At 58.6% G+C, this 18,971-nt stretch overlaps 1 protein-coding gene across 3 annotated transcripts in view; it reads right to left on the minus strand.

Moving 5' to 3' along the window:
* LOC120857891 (histone deacetylase 7) overlaps window positions 1-18,971 on the minus strand; it is a 36,731-nt gene that overhangs the window by 6,806 nt on the left and 10,954 nt on the right. For 2 of the 3 annotated variants that reach the window (XM_040233765.1, XM_040233763.1), the window contains exons 2-19: window positions 13,578-13,628; window positions 9,900-10,087; window positions 9,711-9,801; window positions 9,279-9,390; window positions 8,375-8,490; window positions 8,078-8,203; window positions 7,643-7,734; window positions 7,409-7,504; window positions 7,097-7,277; window positions 6,716-6,912; window positions 6,318-6,491; window positions 4,937-5,156; window positions 3,294-3,427; window positions 3,021-3,141; window positions 2,716-2,765; window positions 1,430-1,537; window positions 505-560; window positions 227-314 (exon numbers count right to left, since the gene is read on the minus strand). In XM_040233765.1, coding sequence (XP_040089699.1) covers window positions 227-314; window positions 505-560; window positions 1,430-1,537; window positions 2,716-2,765; window positions 3,021-3,141; window positions 3,294-3,427; window positions 4,937-5,156; window positions 6,318-6,491; window positions 6,716-6,912; window positions 7,097-7,277; window positions 7,409-7,504; window positions 7,643-7,734; window positions 8,078-8,203; window positions 8,375-8,490; window positions 9,279-9,390; window positions 9,711-9,801; window positions 9,900-10,040 — 2,103 coding nt within the window. In that variant the 5' untranslated portion in view covers window positions 10,041-10,087; window positions 13,578-13,628. The remainder of the gene's footprint in view (window positions 1-226; window positions 315-504; window positions 561-1,429; window positions 1,538-2,715; window positions 2,766-3,020; window positions 3,142-3,293; window positions 3,428-4,936; window positions 5,157-6,317; window positions 6,492-6,715; window positions 6,913-7,096; window positions 7,278-7,408; window positions 7,505-7,642; window positions 7,735-8,077; window positions 8,204-8,374; window positions 8,491-9,278; window positions 9,391-9,710; window positions 9,802-9,899; window positions 10,088-13,577; window positions 13,629-18,971) is intronic. The other variant, XM_040233764.1, reaches the window with a different exon arrangement.

Below are 18,971 nucleotides of genomic sequence, written 5' to 3' on the forward strand. Positions count from 1 at the left end.
GGGAGCCGGTTACGGCTGAGCCCTTCCCACAGGCCAACTCCTCTGGGTCTCCCAAAGGCCCCGTGATGGGGGCACTCTCTGCACCCACGTTTACACACAGGGAAACCGAGGCTCGGGGAGGCGAACGCAGAACTAGGTGGGACACAAAGCCTCGTCTCGGGTCGCCAGGCTCAGGGCTCTTTCCACAAGACTCTCGGACCTGCAGGGGCCAGGAGCTGGGACCTACCCAGTCCACAATGAGGATCTTGCTGGCCTTGCCCTGCTGTTGCAGCTGCCGGCAGGCGATGGCCACTGAGTTGAAGAAGCAGAAGCCCCTGAGAGGAAAAGACAGAGGTCGTGTCAGCCTGCTCCCTCCCCGTGCCACCCCCGCTCCCGCTCCACCTGTCTCCAGCCCGGCCCCAGAAGGCTGACAGGAAGGAGGGGCCAACCAAGGACCCTCCCCAACAGGAGGGCCGTGAGGGCCTGCCCCCGACTCCAGCCCATCTAGGCATCCCCGGGCCTTACATGGCTGTAGAATGGTCTGCATGGTGTCCTGGGGGCCGAACCACAGCAAAACCATTCTGGAAACAAAGAATGCTTGTCAACCAAACAGCCAACTGTCTGACCCACACCGCAGCCGTCCCCCAGCCGCAGGCTCTTCTCCTGAGAAGGGACTACAAGACAGTGTGACTGACCAAGGGGCCCTCTGCTGACCCCCAGGCCGTGAACACAGAAACTCCCATCCTGGGGGCTCCTGGATGTTATCACTTTGTAATAACAGCTATTATATTAGGCAAAATCTATGTGCCTGCCACTGTGCTAAGCACAGGGTAAACACTGGATTTCACTCGCACAACGTTCTGAGGTAAATGTTACCTAATCTTCATAACATCTTCATAAGATAAACATTGTGATTATCTGGTTTCCAGACAGGAGAAACCTGGAGCCTCAGGTGGATTTAATATTAATAACTCGTGTGAAGTTGCCTGATAGCAAAGCCAAGACTTGGGCCATGAGCTCCTAAACAGAGGGGACTCAACACAAGCTTGCATAAGGTGCCAAGCCCAGAGCAAACAAGGATGGGTGTCAGCCCAGTGTGTAAAACTTCAGCATCACAAAGGGCCACTATGCCAGTGCACGGGGCCCTGGAGAGGCTCCACGACTTGCCTGCAGTCACACAGCAAATATGTTAACTGACCCTGCATGAGCATGGGCCTGCCTCTCTTAGAGACCACAGGACCAGGGGCCCAGTGACTTGATTCCTCTGCAGGTAACGTGAGCCTAGGATTCAGATCTCATCTGGGTCCCCAGAGCTTTCGGTGTCCCTCCCGAAACCCTGTGGTGATCTCCAGGAGGAATGCGATGCTGGGGGCTGGGTCTGCCTTCCCCGCTGCCCATCCCCTGCCTCCTTCCTCGTGTGACTCACCCACCCTCCACTCAAGCCTCCTACCTTTAGCTCACGGGAGGCCACTTTGAAGGCGAGGTCGGTGACGCTGCCAGCAGCCCAGCGGGCCGCATTGGAGGAGTGCAGCTCATTCCAGATGGTGTCGGTGTCCACCTGTGGGGGCCAGAGTCAAGGCCCGCCTCACCCACGGCCTCCCACAGGAGCCAGGGCCTCGAGGGCAGTGCCCACCCCATGGCTAGGACCCCAGGGGCAGGGAGCTGGGCAGATGGCTGCCTCCCCCATGCCCCACCGCCCAAAGGCAAGGCCTCCCGTGTCCCCCAGTCCCAGCACAGCTTCTTCCCAGCTTCAGTCCACATCACCAGCCCGCACCTGGCCAGCACTCTGCCGGCAGCAGCGCGCCTGCCCCCCCGGTCAGAGGAGGGGGCATGGCGTTACCTGGGCGGGACTTGGGGTTTGGGCCTGGAGGGGGTTTTAAGCCCCCGCTGACTCTGCTCAGGCCCTCGGGATGGTCGGAGCTCGAGGGGCCGTCTGCACCACTGTCTTCCACTCAGGGCCCCTAGCCCAGGCTGGGAGGCCCCCCAAACCCAGTCCCTGGGCCTCAAGGCTAGGGAGGGGCCGGGGGGCGTGATGGGGAGATGGGGAGGGCGAGGCGGACCGAGAGAGGCGAGGAAGGCAGAGAGAGTCGCAAGAGGCTGGAGAAAGAGAGAAAGACAGAGACAGAGAGGGAGAGGAGGGAGGAGAAAACAGAAGCAACAACAGTTGGAAAAATCAGAAAGTGGCAAGAAATGGGAAGTTGTGAACAGGGCGCTGACCGGCTCCCACACAGCCTCCCAGCGACAGTTCCCATCCCTCCAGGACTAGGCCTCCGTCCCCTGCTCCACATGCCCGGCCGGGAAACCACCACGGGGACATTTTGAAGGGAGGAAGGGCACTGCCAGGAGGCAGAAGTCCCCAGGCAGAGTGAGAAGGAGCAGGGAAAGCTAGGGCATTGGAGGTACCTGCCTGGGTCTCCAAGGATGCCAGAGGCACCCCACAGCCCCGGGCCAGGTGGCCTGGAGGCCAGCGTGCTCTCAGAGGGAGATGAGCCCAAGCCCCAGGCTCAGCCCTGCTCTCTCAGCCTCCTCAACCTCCACCAGAGGCCTTCAAAGTGCAAGGCAAGGGGCTCTACACTCAGGAGGACACACCCACCAACGAGGAGCTTCTAGCCAGCAGAGGGGGCACTAGGGGAAAGCCCCGGCCCACTGGGCCCGGCAGGACCACCGAAACAAGCAGGCAGGGGCTGGGCCTGGGGGAATTGGGAGGGAGGAGGTCTGGAGAGCCTGCACACTTACCCCAACGCCACCACAAGGCAGCATCACGAACATCCGCTGTGCCAGGAGGCCTGCAGGGAGAGGCCCAGGCGCATGAACTGAACCCGCTCAGCCTCTGGCCCGGCCCGGAGCAGGGGGTCCCTGAGAAGAGGGCCAGGCAGGGCTGGCAGGGAGGGGTGGAGGTGGGCAGCAGAGGAACCAGGGGCAGCACAGGGATGCCTGGATGCTGAAGGGACGAGCTCTATGGAGCGAAGCCTAGAGCACAGGAGAATGCTGGGGCTGGGTGAGCCAGTGGCATGGGGCGGGGGGAGTCTGGGGAGCCCTACCTGCCAGCTTCCCATTGTCCAGTTTGAGGCGGCTGAGTGGGTTGGTGCCGTAGAGGAGTACATGCCGCTCAGAGTGCACCGACTGCAGCTCCTCCAGGGAGGCCTTCCGGCCCCGGAGAGACTGAGGAAGGACCCACAGAGCCCCTGAGCCTCTGCTTTGGGCAGCCCTCTCCTGCCATTCCCACCGCCCAGACTGGCTCCAGGCCCTCCTCGCTCCTTCTCTCCCACAGCCCTCACCCACTCTAATCCCAAAGCCCCCACCTGCCTCCTCACCTCACACTGGCTCCGGAGCCCCCGTTCCAGCAGCCGGGACCAGATGCTCTGGATACGGCCTGCGTGCTCCGGGTGCCTGCTGTTGTCCCCGCAGGAGCACTGGTGCTTCAGCATCACCGAGTCATAGACCAGCCCTGTGGGAAGTGGGCTCAGGGGTCAGGGCCCCGGGGAGCCCCAGACACACCCCACACAGTCCCCCATGCCCCATCCTACCCCTTGGCGCCTGCACACACACCCCTAGCTCCTTACCCAGGCAGCCTCGGGCACCTCACCCACATACCACACAGCCCCAACCTACACAACTGCCACATACTACTGCCTTCCCGACTCACTGACCCTCCTTGTGTGGCCCAAGGACCATAACCTCAAGAGCTTGGAGCCTAACAAAGGGAGGCCTGAGGCTGGGGGCTCGCCTGGATATGATGACCCAAATAGGAGCCCCACACCTGGGAGCTAGGAAGCCCACAGAGACACCGGGCCACGTGACAAGACAGATGTGGCTTTGGGGAAATTCAAATGGGGGAAGATGAATGACCACCTAACTGCTCGACCAGCAAGAAACGTTTAAACTAAAATACTATGATGACACACTATAAATTCTCATTTTCAGGGCTTCCCTGGTGGCTCAGTGGTCACGAATCTGCCTGCCAATGCAGAAGACATGGGTTTGGTCCTGGGTCCAGGCAGATCCCACATGCCAAGGAGCAGCTGAGCGCATGTGCCACAATTACTGACCCTGTGCTCCACAGCAATAGAAGCCACTGCAATGGAAAACCCACACACTGCAACTGGAGAGCAACCTCCACTCACCGCAGCTAGAGAAAAGCCTGCACAGCAATGAAGACCCAGGACGGCCAAAAATAATAAATAAAATTATTACTTTTTAAAATCTCACTTTTAAAAGTTCATTATGTCACAAAGTATTCATAATAGGGTATAAAATGCAGCCACAAAACGTAGTGTATATGGGATTTATACGTGTGGCTAGAACGAAGGCTGGCCTGAAATACGGCAGCATTTATGAGGGGTTGCCTCTGGGTGATGGGATACTGGCTCGTGATTTTTTTATAAAGGTAAAGGTCACACCTATATTTTTTTCTTTCCTTTTTAAATATTTATTTATTTGGCTGCACCAGGTCTTCATTGTGGATGTAGCGTGTGAATTCTTGGTTGCAGCATGTGGGGTCCAGTTCCCTAAAGATTGGACCTGGGGCCCCTGCACTGACAGCATGGAGTCCTAGCCACCGGATCACCAAGGAAGTCCCCTGGCTGGTGGTTTTTTTTCCCATTCTTATGCTTTCCTATTATTTTTCAAATTTCTAAAATGCTCGTGAGTTCTCACAAGCAGAACAACAGTGTAATTTCTGAAAGGCCTGAATTAATTGTCAGGAGACCTGAATTCTTAGCCTGGCCTGACTGCCAGCCAGCTGTCCCCTTGACTTCCCGAGCCTGGGTCTCCTTAACTGTAACATGGATACAACCACCTGCTCTATGGGACATTGAGTAGACCTCCTCAGACTAAGAAAGGGCTCTGTGCTCTCGAAACATGTCCAGAGTGAATTATGACACAGGGAATTATGGAATCCCCTCGGAGCCCCTGTGTGCCCCAGCCTCGTCCTCCTGCCCTCTAATCCAAGCCTTACCCGTGGTGAAGGGCAGGGTCCGGGCAGGGGTCTCTGAGCTGGGCAGGATACGGGCCTGGCTGGCGGGCTCTGGGGTCGGCAGCGAGGCAGGTGCGGCCGGGGATGACTGAGCCCTGGACAGGGGCCGGTGATTGCCCGGGGCCAGGGGAAGCAGCACGGAGTCTCCAGTGGCCCCTCGGGGGAGCCGCCCAGCCAGCCGCTGCTGCTCCCAGAGGAACACCTGAGGGACACAGAGGGCCTCAGGCTCTAGGTTCTCAGACCCTGCTCCATTCGCCTCTGCCCACAGCCAAGAAACTTCCTGTCAGGCCCCTCTTCTGCAGAAGCCTCTGACCCTGCCGCCCAGCTGGGCGTTGAGTCTCTGAGCTCCCTGCCCATATACTCCCGCAAAGATCTGCAGCCCAGACTGACCACCCCATTCCACCTGCACTCCCTGAGCCCTCGAGACTCCAACACCAGAACCGGGGTGAGGGGCCTCAGGTCGGCTCTGACCGGGATCTCCTCCTGGTCTCCGAGGACTACCCACTGCCCAAGGACACAGGGGCCTGTGTGAGCCGCCGCACTCTGTGCCCTGTTACCACACCTTACGGGCTGAGCTGTGTCCCTTCCCACCTTGCATTTAGGATGGGACACCCAGTCCCCTCAGAACGTGACCTGATCAGAGACAGGGTTTTCACAGAGGTACTCAAGTTAATATGAGGTCATCAGGGTAAGCTCCAATATGATTCTTGTCCTTATAAACAGGGGAAGTTGGCATACAGACGTGGACAGAAGACAACGTGCAGACCCAGGGAGAAGGCGGCCATCCACAAGCCGAGGGAAGAGGCCTTCCTTCACAAGACTCAGAGGGAGCCAACCCACCAACACCCCGGTTTCAGACCTCTAGCCTCCAGAACTGCGGGGAAAGGAACACCTGCTGTTTAAGGCACACATTTTGTAGTACTTGTTACATGAGCCCCAGCAAATGAAGACTCCACGGCTTGACTCGTGCAGCTGAAGGGCCAAGCCCGGCTCTGCCCCACCTCCTGCCCTAGCACCTTCCTGGAAACAGTACTAACAGTCACAGGGAGAAGTCCTAGAGCGGGAGTGCGTGGGACTCCATGTGCCAGTCTCACCATTGGAAAGGCACATGGCTTCACCCTGAGGCTGGAAGGCTGCTGGAGGTGCACGCACATGTATGTGTGTATGAATGCATGTATGCATGTGTGTGAATGCATGTATGCCTGCATATGTGTCTGTCTGTACCTCAGTGTGGGTTTGGCAGAGGAACCATGGTCCTAGAGTTGTCCCCTGCACTGACATCCTATCTCCCTCCCTTCCACCATTACCAGGCCCCAGAGTCTCCTGACTCTACCTTCCAAGAGGCCCCTAGGCCCCACCATACCTGCTGGTGCTGCTGGAGAGGAACAGGGCCTCTGGCCTCCTGCTGCCCATGACTGGACTCCCTATGTTCCAGGCCATCATCCCGCAGCGGCCCCACGGTCCCACTGTCCGTCTCCAGGTCTTCAGCTGAGGGTATCTGCCGCAGTCGGGGCTTCTCACTTGGCTTGGCTGACCTCTGGGGGTGGGGGAGATGACTACTGAGAAGACTTGCTTTGGCACAGGGCGTGAGGTGGGGAGTGGTGGTCAGGGCCAGATTGTCCTGCATCCCGCCGGGACTCTAGTGGTCACACAGCCCTGGGCCCCACACATCCCCTCTCTGGCCCTGCCCCTCCTGAGTCTCCCTTCTTTCAGCCCCAGTTCAGCCACCCCTCACTGCCTCCCCTACCCCGTTCCCCTCACCTTGATCAGCTGGACGTGAGGTTTGAGCCGCTCCAGGCGGGGCTGCAGGGGGCCCAGCAGTGAGGGGGCAGTGGCGCTTGGGGGCAGGGGCTCTGAGCGGGTCCGGCTCAGTGGCCGGTGGAGGCCTGATCCAGAGGGCCGCTCGGTGGTCAGTAAGGACTGGGCAAAGTGGAAGGGCAGTGGCCCAAGCCCGGGCACTGGAAAGAATGGGGTGGGGGGCATAAGAAGGAGACCACAAGGAAGAGTGGAGGGAAGCCAGGGTTGGGGGGTGAGGCGAGCCAGGGACTGAGGAGCAAGACACACAGGAAGACAGGACCCTGGCCATGCTTGGCCCTCGGCAGGGTACTGGGATCCAGCCCTTCTGGAGAAGCTGGGACTCACCAGTCAGCAGAGGGGTGTGAGACACTGAGGGATCCAGGAGGAGAATGGGCTGCAGGCGAGAGGGCAGGGGGCCCCCAGCCTCGGGCTCCAGGCCATGGGGCAGGAAGAGGTGAGCATGGGGGTTCCCCAGGACTGGGCCCCGAGGGCTCAGAGTCGCATGGGTCCTGCGGTCACCATCAGCCTGGGGGAGAGTGGGGGAACATCACTGGCGAGAAGACCCCAGTGGGGAGGACAGTGAAGGCCAGGGGCGGGGTGTAGGAGAAGGGATGGAGAGATCTCGGGGGTTTGGGGGAGGGCGCCTCAGCCACTCACCCTGGCAGGGGCGGGCAGCCCCAGTGTGATTGTGGGCAGCAAGGCGAGCGGGGCCAGCGAGGTCTCCTGCAGCCGCAGCCGCTGGCCCAAGTGCGCCTGCCACGGGAGCAGGGCAGGGGTCACCGGTTCCAGACCTCCACCCCCAGGCACACATTCCCCGGAACACCCCCACCCTGCCGCCCCCTGGCCGGGCCCCAGAGATGCCCCAGGGCGCCCAGCCCGCCAAGGCCTTACCTCGGAGCCCAGGCCGGGGTTGGGGCCATGCTCGCTGTCGTTGGGGGAGCTGCACCCTGATGCCGGCGTGCTGCTACTACTAGGGGAGGAGTCTGAGGGTTGGGGAGAGGGGGTGCTCAGTTAGGAGCCAACTGTGGCTACGAGGGGGCCAGGAACAAGACCCTTTCGCGGTGGGTGGGCTCTGCTTCCTGCTTTCTTCCCAGCAGGACAGGAAGGCCCTCACCAGCCTCCAGCACTTTTGAACACTTGGTTTTTTTAAGATGCTCCTTCTTTTGGGCAGATATCAGATTAGCCAACGGAGCAGGAGCTGGGTTCTGCCCCAACTCATCCCCCCCGGCAAGTGTGTAGGCCACCCTGTGACAACCACCCACCGGAGCCCTGGGGGAGGGCACCAGGCCTGCCCGCCACCCACCCACCCACCCTGCCGGGCCTCACCGCCCAGGGTCTCTGCTGGCCGCCGACGGAGACTGGGAGGGGCGCTCTCCTTCCGCAGTAGCGGGTTCTTCCTCCGCTCCAGGGACTTCTTGGGCTTGTAGCGCAGCTTCAGGTTGGGCTCGGAGACTGCAAGAGCGCCAGGAGCACTCGGTGCACGCCCACCCCGTCTCTGCCCTCAGCCCTCCCTTCCAACCTTCTCTGAGACAGACAGGAGAAGGCAGTACCCGCTCCCTGACCCTCCCCCAAGGCTCTTCCCCCTTAGCCCCTCTGGAGATCCCTGCTGGCCTGTCCACGCACCTGTCTTGCGCAGAGGGAAGTGTTCTGGGGGGTCGCAAGGCAGGCTGGGAACAGGAGGCAGGAAGCTGCCGAGCATGGAACGGGCAGCTCCCTCCGTCTCCAAGGGCTCGAGAGTTCTGTGGAGTGAGCACCAAGGCTGCTTCAGAGGGGCAGGGATGCCCAGAGGCGTAGCAGCCATCTCCTTCCACCCTTTGGGACCTGCCGGGGGAGGCAGCGGGGCTTCCCAGGTGGCGCTAGTGGTAAAGAACCCTCCTGCCAATGCAGGAGACATGAGATGTGGGTTTGATTCCTGGGTTGGGAAGATCCCCTGGAGGAAGAAATGGCAACCTACTCCAGTAAGCTAGCCTGGAGAATCCCATGGACAGAGGAGCCTGACGGGCTACAGTCCACGGGGTCACAAAGAGTCGGACACGCCTGAAGCGACTTAGGATGCAGGCATGCTGGAGTGACAGCAGCCAGCAGGGCCAGGCGGAGTGCATGGCCAGTAGGAACAGGGGCCATCTCCAGGGGGCAGTACTGGGCCACCCATCCTGATCTGTCCTTAGGAGCCAGGGTCCCAGACACAAAGGGAGGAAGCTGTTCTAGGAATCTGGATATTTCTGTGCTTAAGGGAAAATACAGAGGAGAAGGCCAGCGTGGTGTGCGTGAGAGAGTGTTATGTGGGGGGAGAAGAGGCTTGTAGGGAAGAAGGGCCTCAGGCAGGGTGAGGAGATAATTAAAGGCCAGAGGAGGGCAGGTATCACCTGGGAGAGAGGGTCGGAGAGGCACTAGGATTAGAGGGAGGGGTGAGGATTAGGTGAAGGGCACCTGAGAGCAGCGGTCTGCGTGTGCTGTGTGCTCATTGGCGGACATCCGGAGGGGGGCGTGGCAAGGACACAAGGAGGCGGGGCGGAGAGGGAGTTACCTGTAGGGAACGCTGGGGCTATTAGGATGAACCGTTCTCTCTAGGGCCGCCTGTTGTTTCTTCAGAATCACCTCTGCCAGCTTCTGCTTGACCACACTGCTGGCTACGGCACCTGCAGGGGCGGAAATCATGAGTGGTTTGGGGGGTGGATGGGTGGGTGGCCTCCCTGGAATATTTTCTGCCCATTGCCCTGATCACGCCCCCCGCCGCACCCACCCCACCCCGCCCGACTAAGCTTCCCAGGGGCCCTTCATGCAACAGCCAAGCCTGAGGCTACATCCCTTCTGTGAAGCCCGCGGGTCCCCCTTCACCTCCTCCCACGTTCACCCGCAGTGCCTGGCAGGCAGAGAGCGACCCAGGCTGAGGCTGGCATCCTCCTCCCCCCGCAACACAGGGGGCCGTGGACACACCGGGGTAGGCTTCCACCCTTACTTCGCTTGCTCTTGTCCTTATTGAGAAGCTGCCGCAGCTCTTGTTCCTGCTGCCCCATCTGCAACTCGGGCATCTGCGTGTCCATTGAGAGCTGTGGGGAGGGGGCGAGGAGTTGAGGACAGAGGTGGAGGCTGAAGGGAGGGCGGGGCCGGGTCTGGGCTCGAGGCTTCGTGGGAGCTCTAGCTTTACCCGCATGGGTTCTGCCGAGCGCTGGGGCTGCAGGCCCGCCAAGAAGAGGTGGTGGTGGAGGCGCTGGGGGTGCTGCAGGGCCAACAGTGTGGGCTCCGGCGGGGGCTCCACCGCGGGCCGCTGGCCCACCCGCAGGTCCATGGGCTGGGGCTGAGGGCCTGGCGTGTCTGCGCGGGGCCTGGGCCAGCCTGAGGGCGCACAGAGAGGGCAGGGTGAGCGGGGAAAGGCCCGCAGGTGATCAGTTACCTAATCAGCCTCCTTCAGATTCACCTGACGAGGCACAACACCCTCCAGGGGCCTTTCCCTTGGGGGCCCTCAGCACAGTCCTGCAAGGTAGGTATTTTCAATTCTGTTTCACCCGTGAGAAAGGAGGTCACATACACCATGGCCTTAGTCTATCACTGCTGGTGGTGAGCTGAGCCTTTTGACCCCGTGTAGTTTTCTACTAAATATGTTGCCTCTCCAGGCCACGGTTGGGGGCTGTGGGATTTAGGAATGGACTGAGGACCCTTTAGTGATACATCCTGGACCCTGCCCTCTCCTTCCCTTCTTCCCCCCTGGAGGAAGATTGGACACACATGCCCTCTGATAAACTGATCTCAAAAACAGCAATAGGACAGGTGGTTCCCTTTGTTCTGCCTCCAAGCCCAAAGGGCACCCCAGGCCCTCAGCGCCATCCTCCCTACTTTATCCCAGGCCACAGGATAAAGAAGAGGTGCCTCAAACCCACAGCTAGCCCTGGCCAGCACCCTAGGCCTGCACAGCCCATGTGCCCAGGGAGCTCCTAGGTACCCTCACACCAGCTCTGGGCCGGGCGTGGCAAGGACGGCAGCTTAAGCGCCTCTTCTCGAGTGTCCCCTGCGCCCACGCCAGGAGCACCCTGCCAAGGCCATGGACGCAGGGGCTATATATAACCAGTTGCCAGACTAGGTCCCATGCCAGCACCGCCAGCTAGGCCAGGCTGCGCTCAGCAGCCAGACATTCCCAGTTATCCTAGAAAAGAGGTCACAGGTGGGGCTGGGAGCAGGTGAGAGCACACAAGCGGAGCAACCTTTTCAGAGAGGCTTCCTTCAGCTAATGCAGTGCTGGGCATCCCCTGTGGAGGCAGCCATGGGCTGTCTTCCAGGCCTGAATTGAGGAGGACTGGAAGGCGCTGGGGCAAAGACCAGCCAGGGACTCCAGCTGAACCATTATCTTAACATCCACAGCACATGAGCGGACTTGCTGCAAACCCTTTCACCTCATCACCCTGGGGCCCTGGGAGGGAGCTACTACTGTTCCCACAGGAAGAAACTGAGGCTTGGGTGAAGGGACCTGGCCAAGGCCACCAGCCCAGGGCACAGTGAGCTCAGGCTCTGTCCTGCTGAGACCAGCGCTCTGGCTCCATTTTCCCATCCACTTTCAGGAAGTCGCCTCCCCTGTCTCTCACCCCAGGATGGGTTTCTCGCTGGAGAAAGGCAGAGGGGCTTGCAGTAGGTGGTCTCTAAGTAGTGCCCGCTCTTATATTCTCTGACTGTGAGATGGAGATGAGAGAGGAGCAGAGCAGGGAGGTGCCTGTACCATTCTCTGGATGTCAAGAGACCAGAGCGGGCAGTTGGACACCCAGATACTGACGACAGCAGGCAATGCACCACTTTGATGTCCCCACTTCTTGCTCATGCCTCCACTCAGTGACCCCAAATTCTCATTCTGGGTTGAGTTTGGGCCCTGATGCCACTGCACTCCTGCCCCAGGAAGGATCTCAGTCCTCTCCTGGCAGGTGTTCTGGCTTCCTGGGGGGACTCCCTCAGCGATGCACAAGGGTCCTCAGGGCAGGCCCCCTGGACTTGCGGCCAGCAGCTTTGGCCACACAGACTGGGAGCAACCCATTCCGCTCTCCCTCACTGCTTCAGCCCCTTCCACTGCTGGGAAGGTGGGAGGGGCTCTGCCTTCAAACCTGGGAACCCCCCTCAGGGTGAATTAGCATTTGAGGGTCTCCACAGTCTGGTGCTAAGCTGGTCTCTCTCCACTTTGTCTCCCACATCTGAACACGGACCCTCCACCTAAGCTATCAGCTCCCATCTCATCACAGCCCATGTACCTTCCATCCTCTGAACTTGTGTTCATAAAGTCCCCCCGCTGGTGCTGTCTTCACCCCTCAATTCCACTTTTCTAGATCTTGCCAGACTTCCAAGCCTTGCTGGAGTCTTTCCCCTTTCCTGAAGCCAGCCCAGGGTCCCGTGTCCAGCCCTCTGGATTTCCATCATGCTGGTAGTTTTGTCCCCTGAAAGCACCGGTGAGGCAGGTACCAAATCTGAGCTACGCTCCAAGGGCAGGGACTTGCTTCTCCCTATTGCTCACTATCCCAGCCCCTAGAACCAGAACCTAGCGCATGACAGGCACTCAGCAAATATTGTCTGAATCAATAAATAAATCCCTATGTCCTCTGTGCCCTGGAATAGAGATGGAGTTCATTCATGCTTCTTTTTCTTTTTCCAATTTCTGTCTTTCAATGTTTAGAAAATTACACAGCTGCTGCTGCTAAGTCACTTCTGACTCTGTGCAACCCCATAGAGGGCAGCCCACCAGGCTCCCCCGTCCCTGGGATTCTCCAGGCAAGAACACTGGAGTGGGTTGCCATTTCCTTCTCCAATGCATGAAAGTGAAAAGTGAAAGTGAAGTAGCTCAGTTGTATCCAACTCTTAGCGACTCCATGGACTGCAGCCTACCAGGCTCCTCCGTCCATAGGATTTTCCAGGCAAGAGTACTGGAGTGGGGGTGCCATTGCCTTCTCCGATTACACAGCTAGGAGGACTAAATGACAGTAGGTAGTGAACTCACTGTTTCTTGAATGGATGGATGAATTCTTTAATCAGCTGCTGCCTCCTTTCACACAGATCACATATTACATTCTACCATTATCTCTCTCTTTATTTGTGTGTCTCATCTCCCCAGGTCTGCAAGCTTTCGACAACAAGGACTGGAGCAAAGAGGACATGCCCTTCCTTTTTCGCTGCCCTAGGCTGGGTGTCAGGTGTGGAACCTACACCCAGAAGGCCCTCAGTGGATCTGGTTGAAATTAAGGACAAAACAGCCCTCAGTCAGTCCAGCCTCACCCACCCCAGCCCAACCACGGGCACATCCTAAACCATGGGCATCCACCCGCCTTGCCCAACACAGCCTGACAGCAGCGGGGGTGTGGAATGCTGAGAGGATCACGGAGGGGGGTCCTCAACCTCCACCCAAGCACCACGAGGCATCTTCTCATCCTGCAAGGGCTGCTGTGCCCACCCTGCAGGGCCGGCGTGAGGACCTCAGAGCCGACAAACAAGAATGCACCCCCTCCCCAGAGCCCCCAAGGCAGGGACCTGAGCATAAATATTAGCTTCCTACTTGCCTTCCTGTTTCGCTGCCCCAGCTCGGACAAGAAGAGCATCCTGCCTTTCCTTTTCCTGTTGTGCTTCCCAGCTCTGGGGCCCGCCTGGACCCAGAATTGCCGCTCTTATCCCCCACCCTCACCTCTTCCCCACAAAACCACAACTTTGCCCCCTCCCCCAGAACCCCAATCTCCCAACTCTGGCCCATCCTCCAGCCACCCTGCTGAACCACCTTCTGTCCTTTTCAGCTCCTGGCCCTCCTTTGTCCTTTCTAGCCTCATCTTCCACTCCCCACCACACTCCCCCTCAGGCATACTCTTACCTATGATGGAGGGGCTGGAGCAGGGGGCAGCCGGGCTCACCTGGGTCCCATCTGTACAGAGAAGAGATGGAGTGAATCAGCTGCCAGGAGAGGAGGGGCAGGGGAGGGAGAGGAGAGAGGGCTAAGCCAGGCAGGCTGCCTGCCTGTCCAGGAGGTCCCACTCCAGCCCAAGCATGCCAAAACCTGGCACCTCCACCGGAAGCTAGCCAGAAAGTCAAGACCCCACCCCATTCCTTTCCTCAAACTCCCATGCTGCTTAAGAGTGAGCCCCAGCTCCATCTTCCTCATCAGATCTATCAAGCGGCTCAGATATCTCACTCTACTGGAGCTCGGTCCTGGACAGGAAACTCAGGTGGTTCCAGTTTACCCAGCAGTGTCAGCCCTCCCTGAGGCGCCTAGCCTTCTCTGGGCAGCCGAGGCAGGCTCCCAAAGTTGGAAGGGGAAGGAGAGGGCTGAGGGGTGAGGTGGACAGCAGGCTGGTGAGACTGCACTAAGGATGCCTGGAGGGAGACAAGGGGAAGGGGGAGCAGGACTGAAAAGGGAGCTGGGCCCCCCTCCACAGTGGGGGAGGGATTAGTTGTGGCCTGGAGGTCAGGTCAGATCTGATGGGAGCTGTGAAGGGGTGGGTCTGGAATGCACAGCTCGAGGACCCCACAAGAGGAACTCCCTCTTCCTACTGCCCCATCCTGGGTCTTACAGCCTCTGTGCCCCCAGAGAAGGGAATCGCTCAGCCTTTGTTTCACGGATAACCTGAAAAAAGGTCTTTCCTTCTGGAAATGGCCACCTCTCCCAGACTCCTAGGTCCAGTGCAGGGCCTCCAACCCCACCTCCATCCAGTTCAGAGCCCATGGAATCCCATAGTAGGGCAGTCAGCAGCAGAGTGGCCTAGGGGAGCCCAGGGACTGGCTGGGGTGGGGAAAGCTGAGTCCTGAGGCCACCTTGCCCTCCTGCTGTCTAGCTCAGGGCAGAGGACGGAGCTGGAGACCAGAGGCATCCTGAAGGGGCAAGTAGTGGACACACAGAAGCCCTCCTCAGACCAGATTTGGGGCAGAAGGGGTGTTTTTCTGAAGGTCAGCTGGCAGGTACTGCTCTGTGGCCTAAGGGCAGCCTCAATCCTCTTTCAGGAGCTGGACAAGTAGAAGTTCCTGCAAGCAGGTGCCTGTTGGGGAGGGGCGCCTCTGCGCACAGAGAGAGAGACTCCCACCAACTGCCCCCAGATACTAGCGCCTGTGCCGATGACATTTGGTAGGGAAATGTCGCTCCGCCTATTCAAATGCGGCCTATCCTCTCAAGTGCAGCCCAAGCCCATCTCCTCAGGGAGCTCCCCCTGACCTCCCCCTCCTCACCTCCCCAGCACCCACTTGGTACCCACCACCTCGACACTTCAGTAATCGGGGTCTCTGCAGTGCCACTGGTAAGCTATGACCTAATACCTTGCTGGGCACATGGCAGGCTGTTAGGAACTGGTGACTCGAACACAATGACACTCTCCTGGCCCCATGCCTAGGACATGGCATGCGTATCTCTCAAGGTTTGTGAGCCTCAAGGAACAGGAGTGCGGGAGGCAGCCCCCCGGATGGGATGGCTCCCCACCCCAAGGCTCTCTCAGGACCTCGTTCTCTGAGAGAGGCTTCAAAACTAGGCTCTCGGCCGCACGTCCAGAGACTGTAGAGTCCTGTGTCTCCAGTCCCTGCTGCTGGGAACTGTCTCCTACAGCCCTCGGTCCTTGCCTGGGGGCTGGCCAGCAGCACGCGCTGTAGGGGCACAGCCAGTTTCTCTGCACCCCACTCCCCTGTAACCACGGGTTCCGGACACCATGCACCCTTTGGAGGGGACAAAACTAATGGCCCTGAACTCCGTAGTGTTTGTTACAGCGCTCAGAAGAGACGTTCTGTGATGATGATATGATGTAAACTCTGTTTAGGAAAGCTGGGTGTGTGTGTGTGTGTGGTTTGCCTACCAACAGGGGTGGATTTTAGAAGAAATGCCTGGAAAGAGCTCTGCTTCTCTCAAGTCCCTCGGTCCATGCTGAGAGACCAGGGGTTCAGAAGCGCCCAGAGCAACAGAGATAATTGTTGGGGAGCATCTCTCCTGTGTCCCAGAGAGAAGAAAAGGCACCCGGTCAGCAGCTCACCTGAAACCACGAAGTGACCATCTGGCATCTCAGACTTGGGGATGAACTTGGGGGCCCTTCTCATCAGCCCCTCTCACAGTGCTATTACCACTAATTTGGGTGCAATCAGGAGTGAAATGTGGGCTTTCCTAGTGGCTCAGACAGTAAAGAATCTGCCTGCAATGCAGGAGACCCGGGTTCAATCCCTAGGTCAGGAAGGGCCCGTGGAGAAGGAAATGGCTACCCACTCCAGTATTCTCGCCTGGAGAATTCCATAGACAGAGGAGCTTGGTGGGCCACAGTCCATGGGGTCACAAAGCACTGGACACAACTGAGTGACTGACACTTTCACGAGTGAAATACAATCAGGAGTGAATGGACCCAAGGTACGGGAAACAGCATAGGTCTGGCCCTTTTCCACACTGCTCCAGGCCTGCGTGGACAGCTTTAATTTCTGGAATCCTGGTCACTCCCTATTCCCACCTTCTTTGGAGGCAACTGCAGTCAGGCTGAAGAGATGGCTTACCAGGTGCTGAAGTTTCCATCAAGTCACCTTCCCCAACTGAACACCTGATCTTACCCAGAAATTCTGCCCCAGTGGGTCTGCCCTGGCCCTCAGCCGCCTCCAGGGCAGACATAAGTGCAGCTCTCCCGTCCCCGAGCACCTGTACAAGCTGGCCTCCCGCTCCTCCCTTGTTTCCCCTTGGCCCTCACCTGCCCAGCAGATGCGACTGGAAACCTGAGCTCGGCCTGGCCACCTGCTCTGCACGGCGCTGCCAGTCCTATGTCAGGGGAGGGCTTCCCCAAGAGCATGGCCGCCCACAAGCCCCTCTGAATGCTTCCCATGTCTTTGTCAAAGCTGTGTCCCCCTCCCTGGTCTCCTGAGGAGTTGAAAAAGGAGGAGCAGGCAGATCCCTGCCCTGCAGGCACGAGGCGAAGCCCTGGGTCCAGGGCTGACCCTCCCCGCTCCCTCCCCCAGCCTCGTCAGCTCAGGTCTGCTTCACCAGACAAAACTTGACTCCACAGGGGGCTGGCAGAGAAGACAAAGCTGGGAGTGAAATGGCCAGGAAGGTCCAAGAATCAACAAACAGAAGCGAGAACGTCACAGTTGCCCGACTGACAGAGTGAGGACTGTGCGGTGTATATTAGGAGCTGATGAGGCTTCAGAGATTGTGCAGGCAACACTCCCACTTCCCAGAGAAGGGAGAGAGGGGAGGGGGGCTAGGTCACAGTCACCCAGCGGGTTAGCAGTACAACCAGGCCAGACCAGTGCTGGGAGGAGAACCCAAGAAGTCGACCCCCAAAGCAGGTTCTAAGTACCTCTCAGTGAGGGCACTGGTCTTGGGCTCAAAGGCGTGGAAAAGTGGATAAAACCTGACTTTCACTTTCAGGAGTTTCAACTCCAGACAGCCCACGATTTTTTAAAAATTGAAAAGTATATGACTTGTAGAGACTAAAAACATTTCAAAAAGCCCCCCAAAGTATGAAACTAGAAGTTTCTCACTCATCCAATTCCCTAGCACTTCCTTAGACTCAACGCCTTTTAACAGTCTCTTGTGTCCCCCTTCCAGAAATTCTCTTGCTACTTACTAATTCTATTGCTTATGATCTTGGCACCAAGCTGCTTATTACTCAGATTTATCCAGAACCCAGTGTGCTGCAAGCTGGATGGGAACTCCGGCCCCACAGAGTGAGAGAAGTGAGGGTCCGCAGCATGGAGGACGTTGGCTTTGGGGTTAGATAGACCGGTGTTCACACTCCGACTCCCTCAGTGACTGGCAGGGATAGCCAGGGACACGCTGCAGCCTGGGCAAGGCTTGGCTGTGCCTCTGAAATTCGACGGTAAGAATATGGACCAGGAAGAGGTCATCTGAGATGAGCGACGCTATGCGCGAAGCACGGGGCACATGGCGGGTACTCTGCTCTCCACCAGGGTCGTGATTCACCCTGTTTGCCCCTGAACTCACCCGCAGCCGCCCTCTGGCATAAGCATCTCAGCACCTGGTCTCGTCTGCGTTCTGCCCTCGTCTCTCAGTCCACTTGCTCTCAGATGCATTCCTGTCCAGTCTCTTATCTCCTGACTCTCCCCAAACAGGCTCTTCTCTTTCTTCCCCATCTGACCTTTTGTAACTAGCAGTTTACTATGTGCCCTGCGTTTGCTAGTTCATCTAACCCTGATGACAAACCTATGTGGTGGTTACTATTTTTATCCCTATTATATAGATTAGTCAACTGAGGCCCAGCAGTATTAAATAACTCGTCTGGAGGCACATAACAGGGAAGTGGCTATGCTGGGACTTCAGCCAGACAAATGGGCTCCAGAATCCATGTTCTTAAGCAACACTCGTGGCTGCTTCTCCCCAGCACCTCGACTCTAGAGGCTACTTGGTGGACAGCCGAATGCAGGACCTGGCTGGGCACAGGGAAAGATAAAAATCACGCAGCTCCCAGGAAACTTGAACCAGCGGCAGACTCCAGTCCTGCTGCAGGTTAGAGGGCGGAAACTGCCTGTCCCATCTCTAGGTCCCGGTGAAGACAGTCCTCCCAGATCACAGATAGATACCAGCTGCTGACTCTGCAGATGCCATGCCAAGCGATGACTTCGGACTATAGGTGGGAACAGGGGCTGGCACTGACAAGGCGGGAACTTGGACGAGCAACGCCTTCATCTTCAGGCTCTCGGGTATCCTCCTTTGTCCCTTCCTTAGATGCTCCCAAGGGCTTCTGAGGCTTTCTCATTAGCGTCTCAAAGCAAGCTCCACCAGGCAGGCAGGAAGGCAGGCGGGCCTGGGGCGGAGGCTCCCAGGTGAGCGGCCTGGGACACGGGACTGCCCAGACAAAGGCCCCCAGTCAGGCCGAAGGGCGGGGAGCGGCCCAAGCTCACAGGCTCCGCAGCTGTGTGGCAGGCAGGAGGCTGATGTGAGGGCCGCAAGGCTGGCCCTCCGCCTCCGCAGCAAGCATGCCCCTTTCCCCGCGCCTGGGGCCCTGGGGCAGCTATTTTTAGCTCTTGACACCTGGGTATTTTGCAGCCGCAGGATGTCCGGTTTGGAGTCTCTTTCTGGGAATCCCACATGCGGCTGTTGTAAACAGCCCCACGCAGCGGTGGCCTGTGCTGGGAGTCGGCACCCCCCTTTTTGCTGTTTGAGATGAATCAAACAGGAAGCAGATGTAACCATGGCAGCGGCAGCTTGAGCTCCCTGGGGGTGGGATGGCGTCCTCTCTGGCTTCTCGTCCCTGCCCCGGGGTCCAGTCCCTTCTGTGGCCTCTCCAGGCGGATGGAG

The sequence above is a fragment of the Oryx dammah genome, unplaced genomic scaffold, assembly GCF_014754425.2.
Source record: "Oryx dammah isolate SB20612 unplaced genomic scaffold, SCBI_Odam_1.1 HiC_scaffold_29, whole genome shotgun sequence".
Classification (NCBI taxonomy): domain Eukaryota; kingdom Metazoa; phylum Chordata; class Mammalia; order Artiodactyla; family Bovidae; genus Oryx; species Oryx dammah.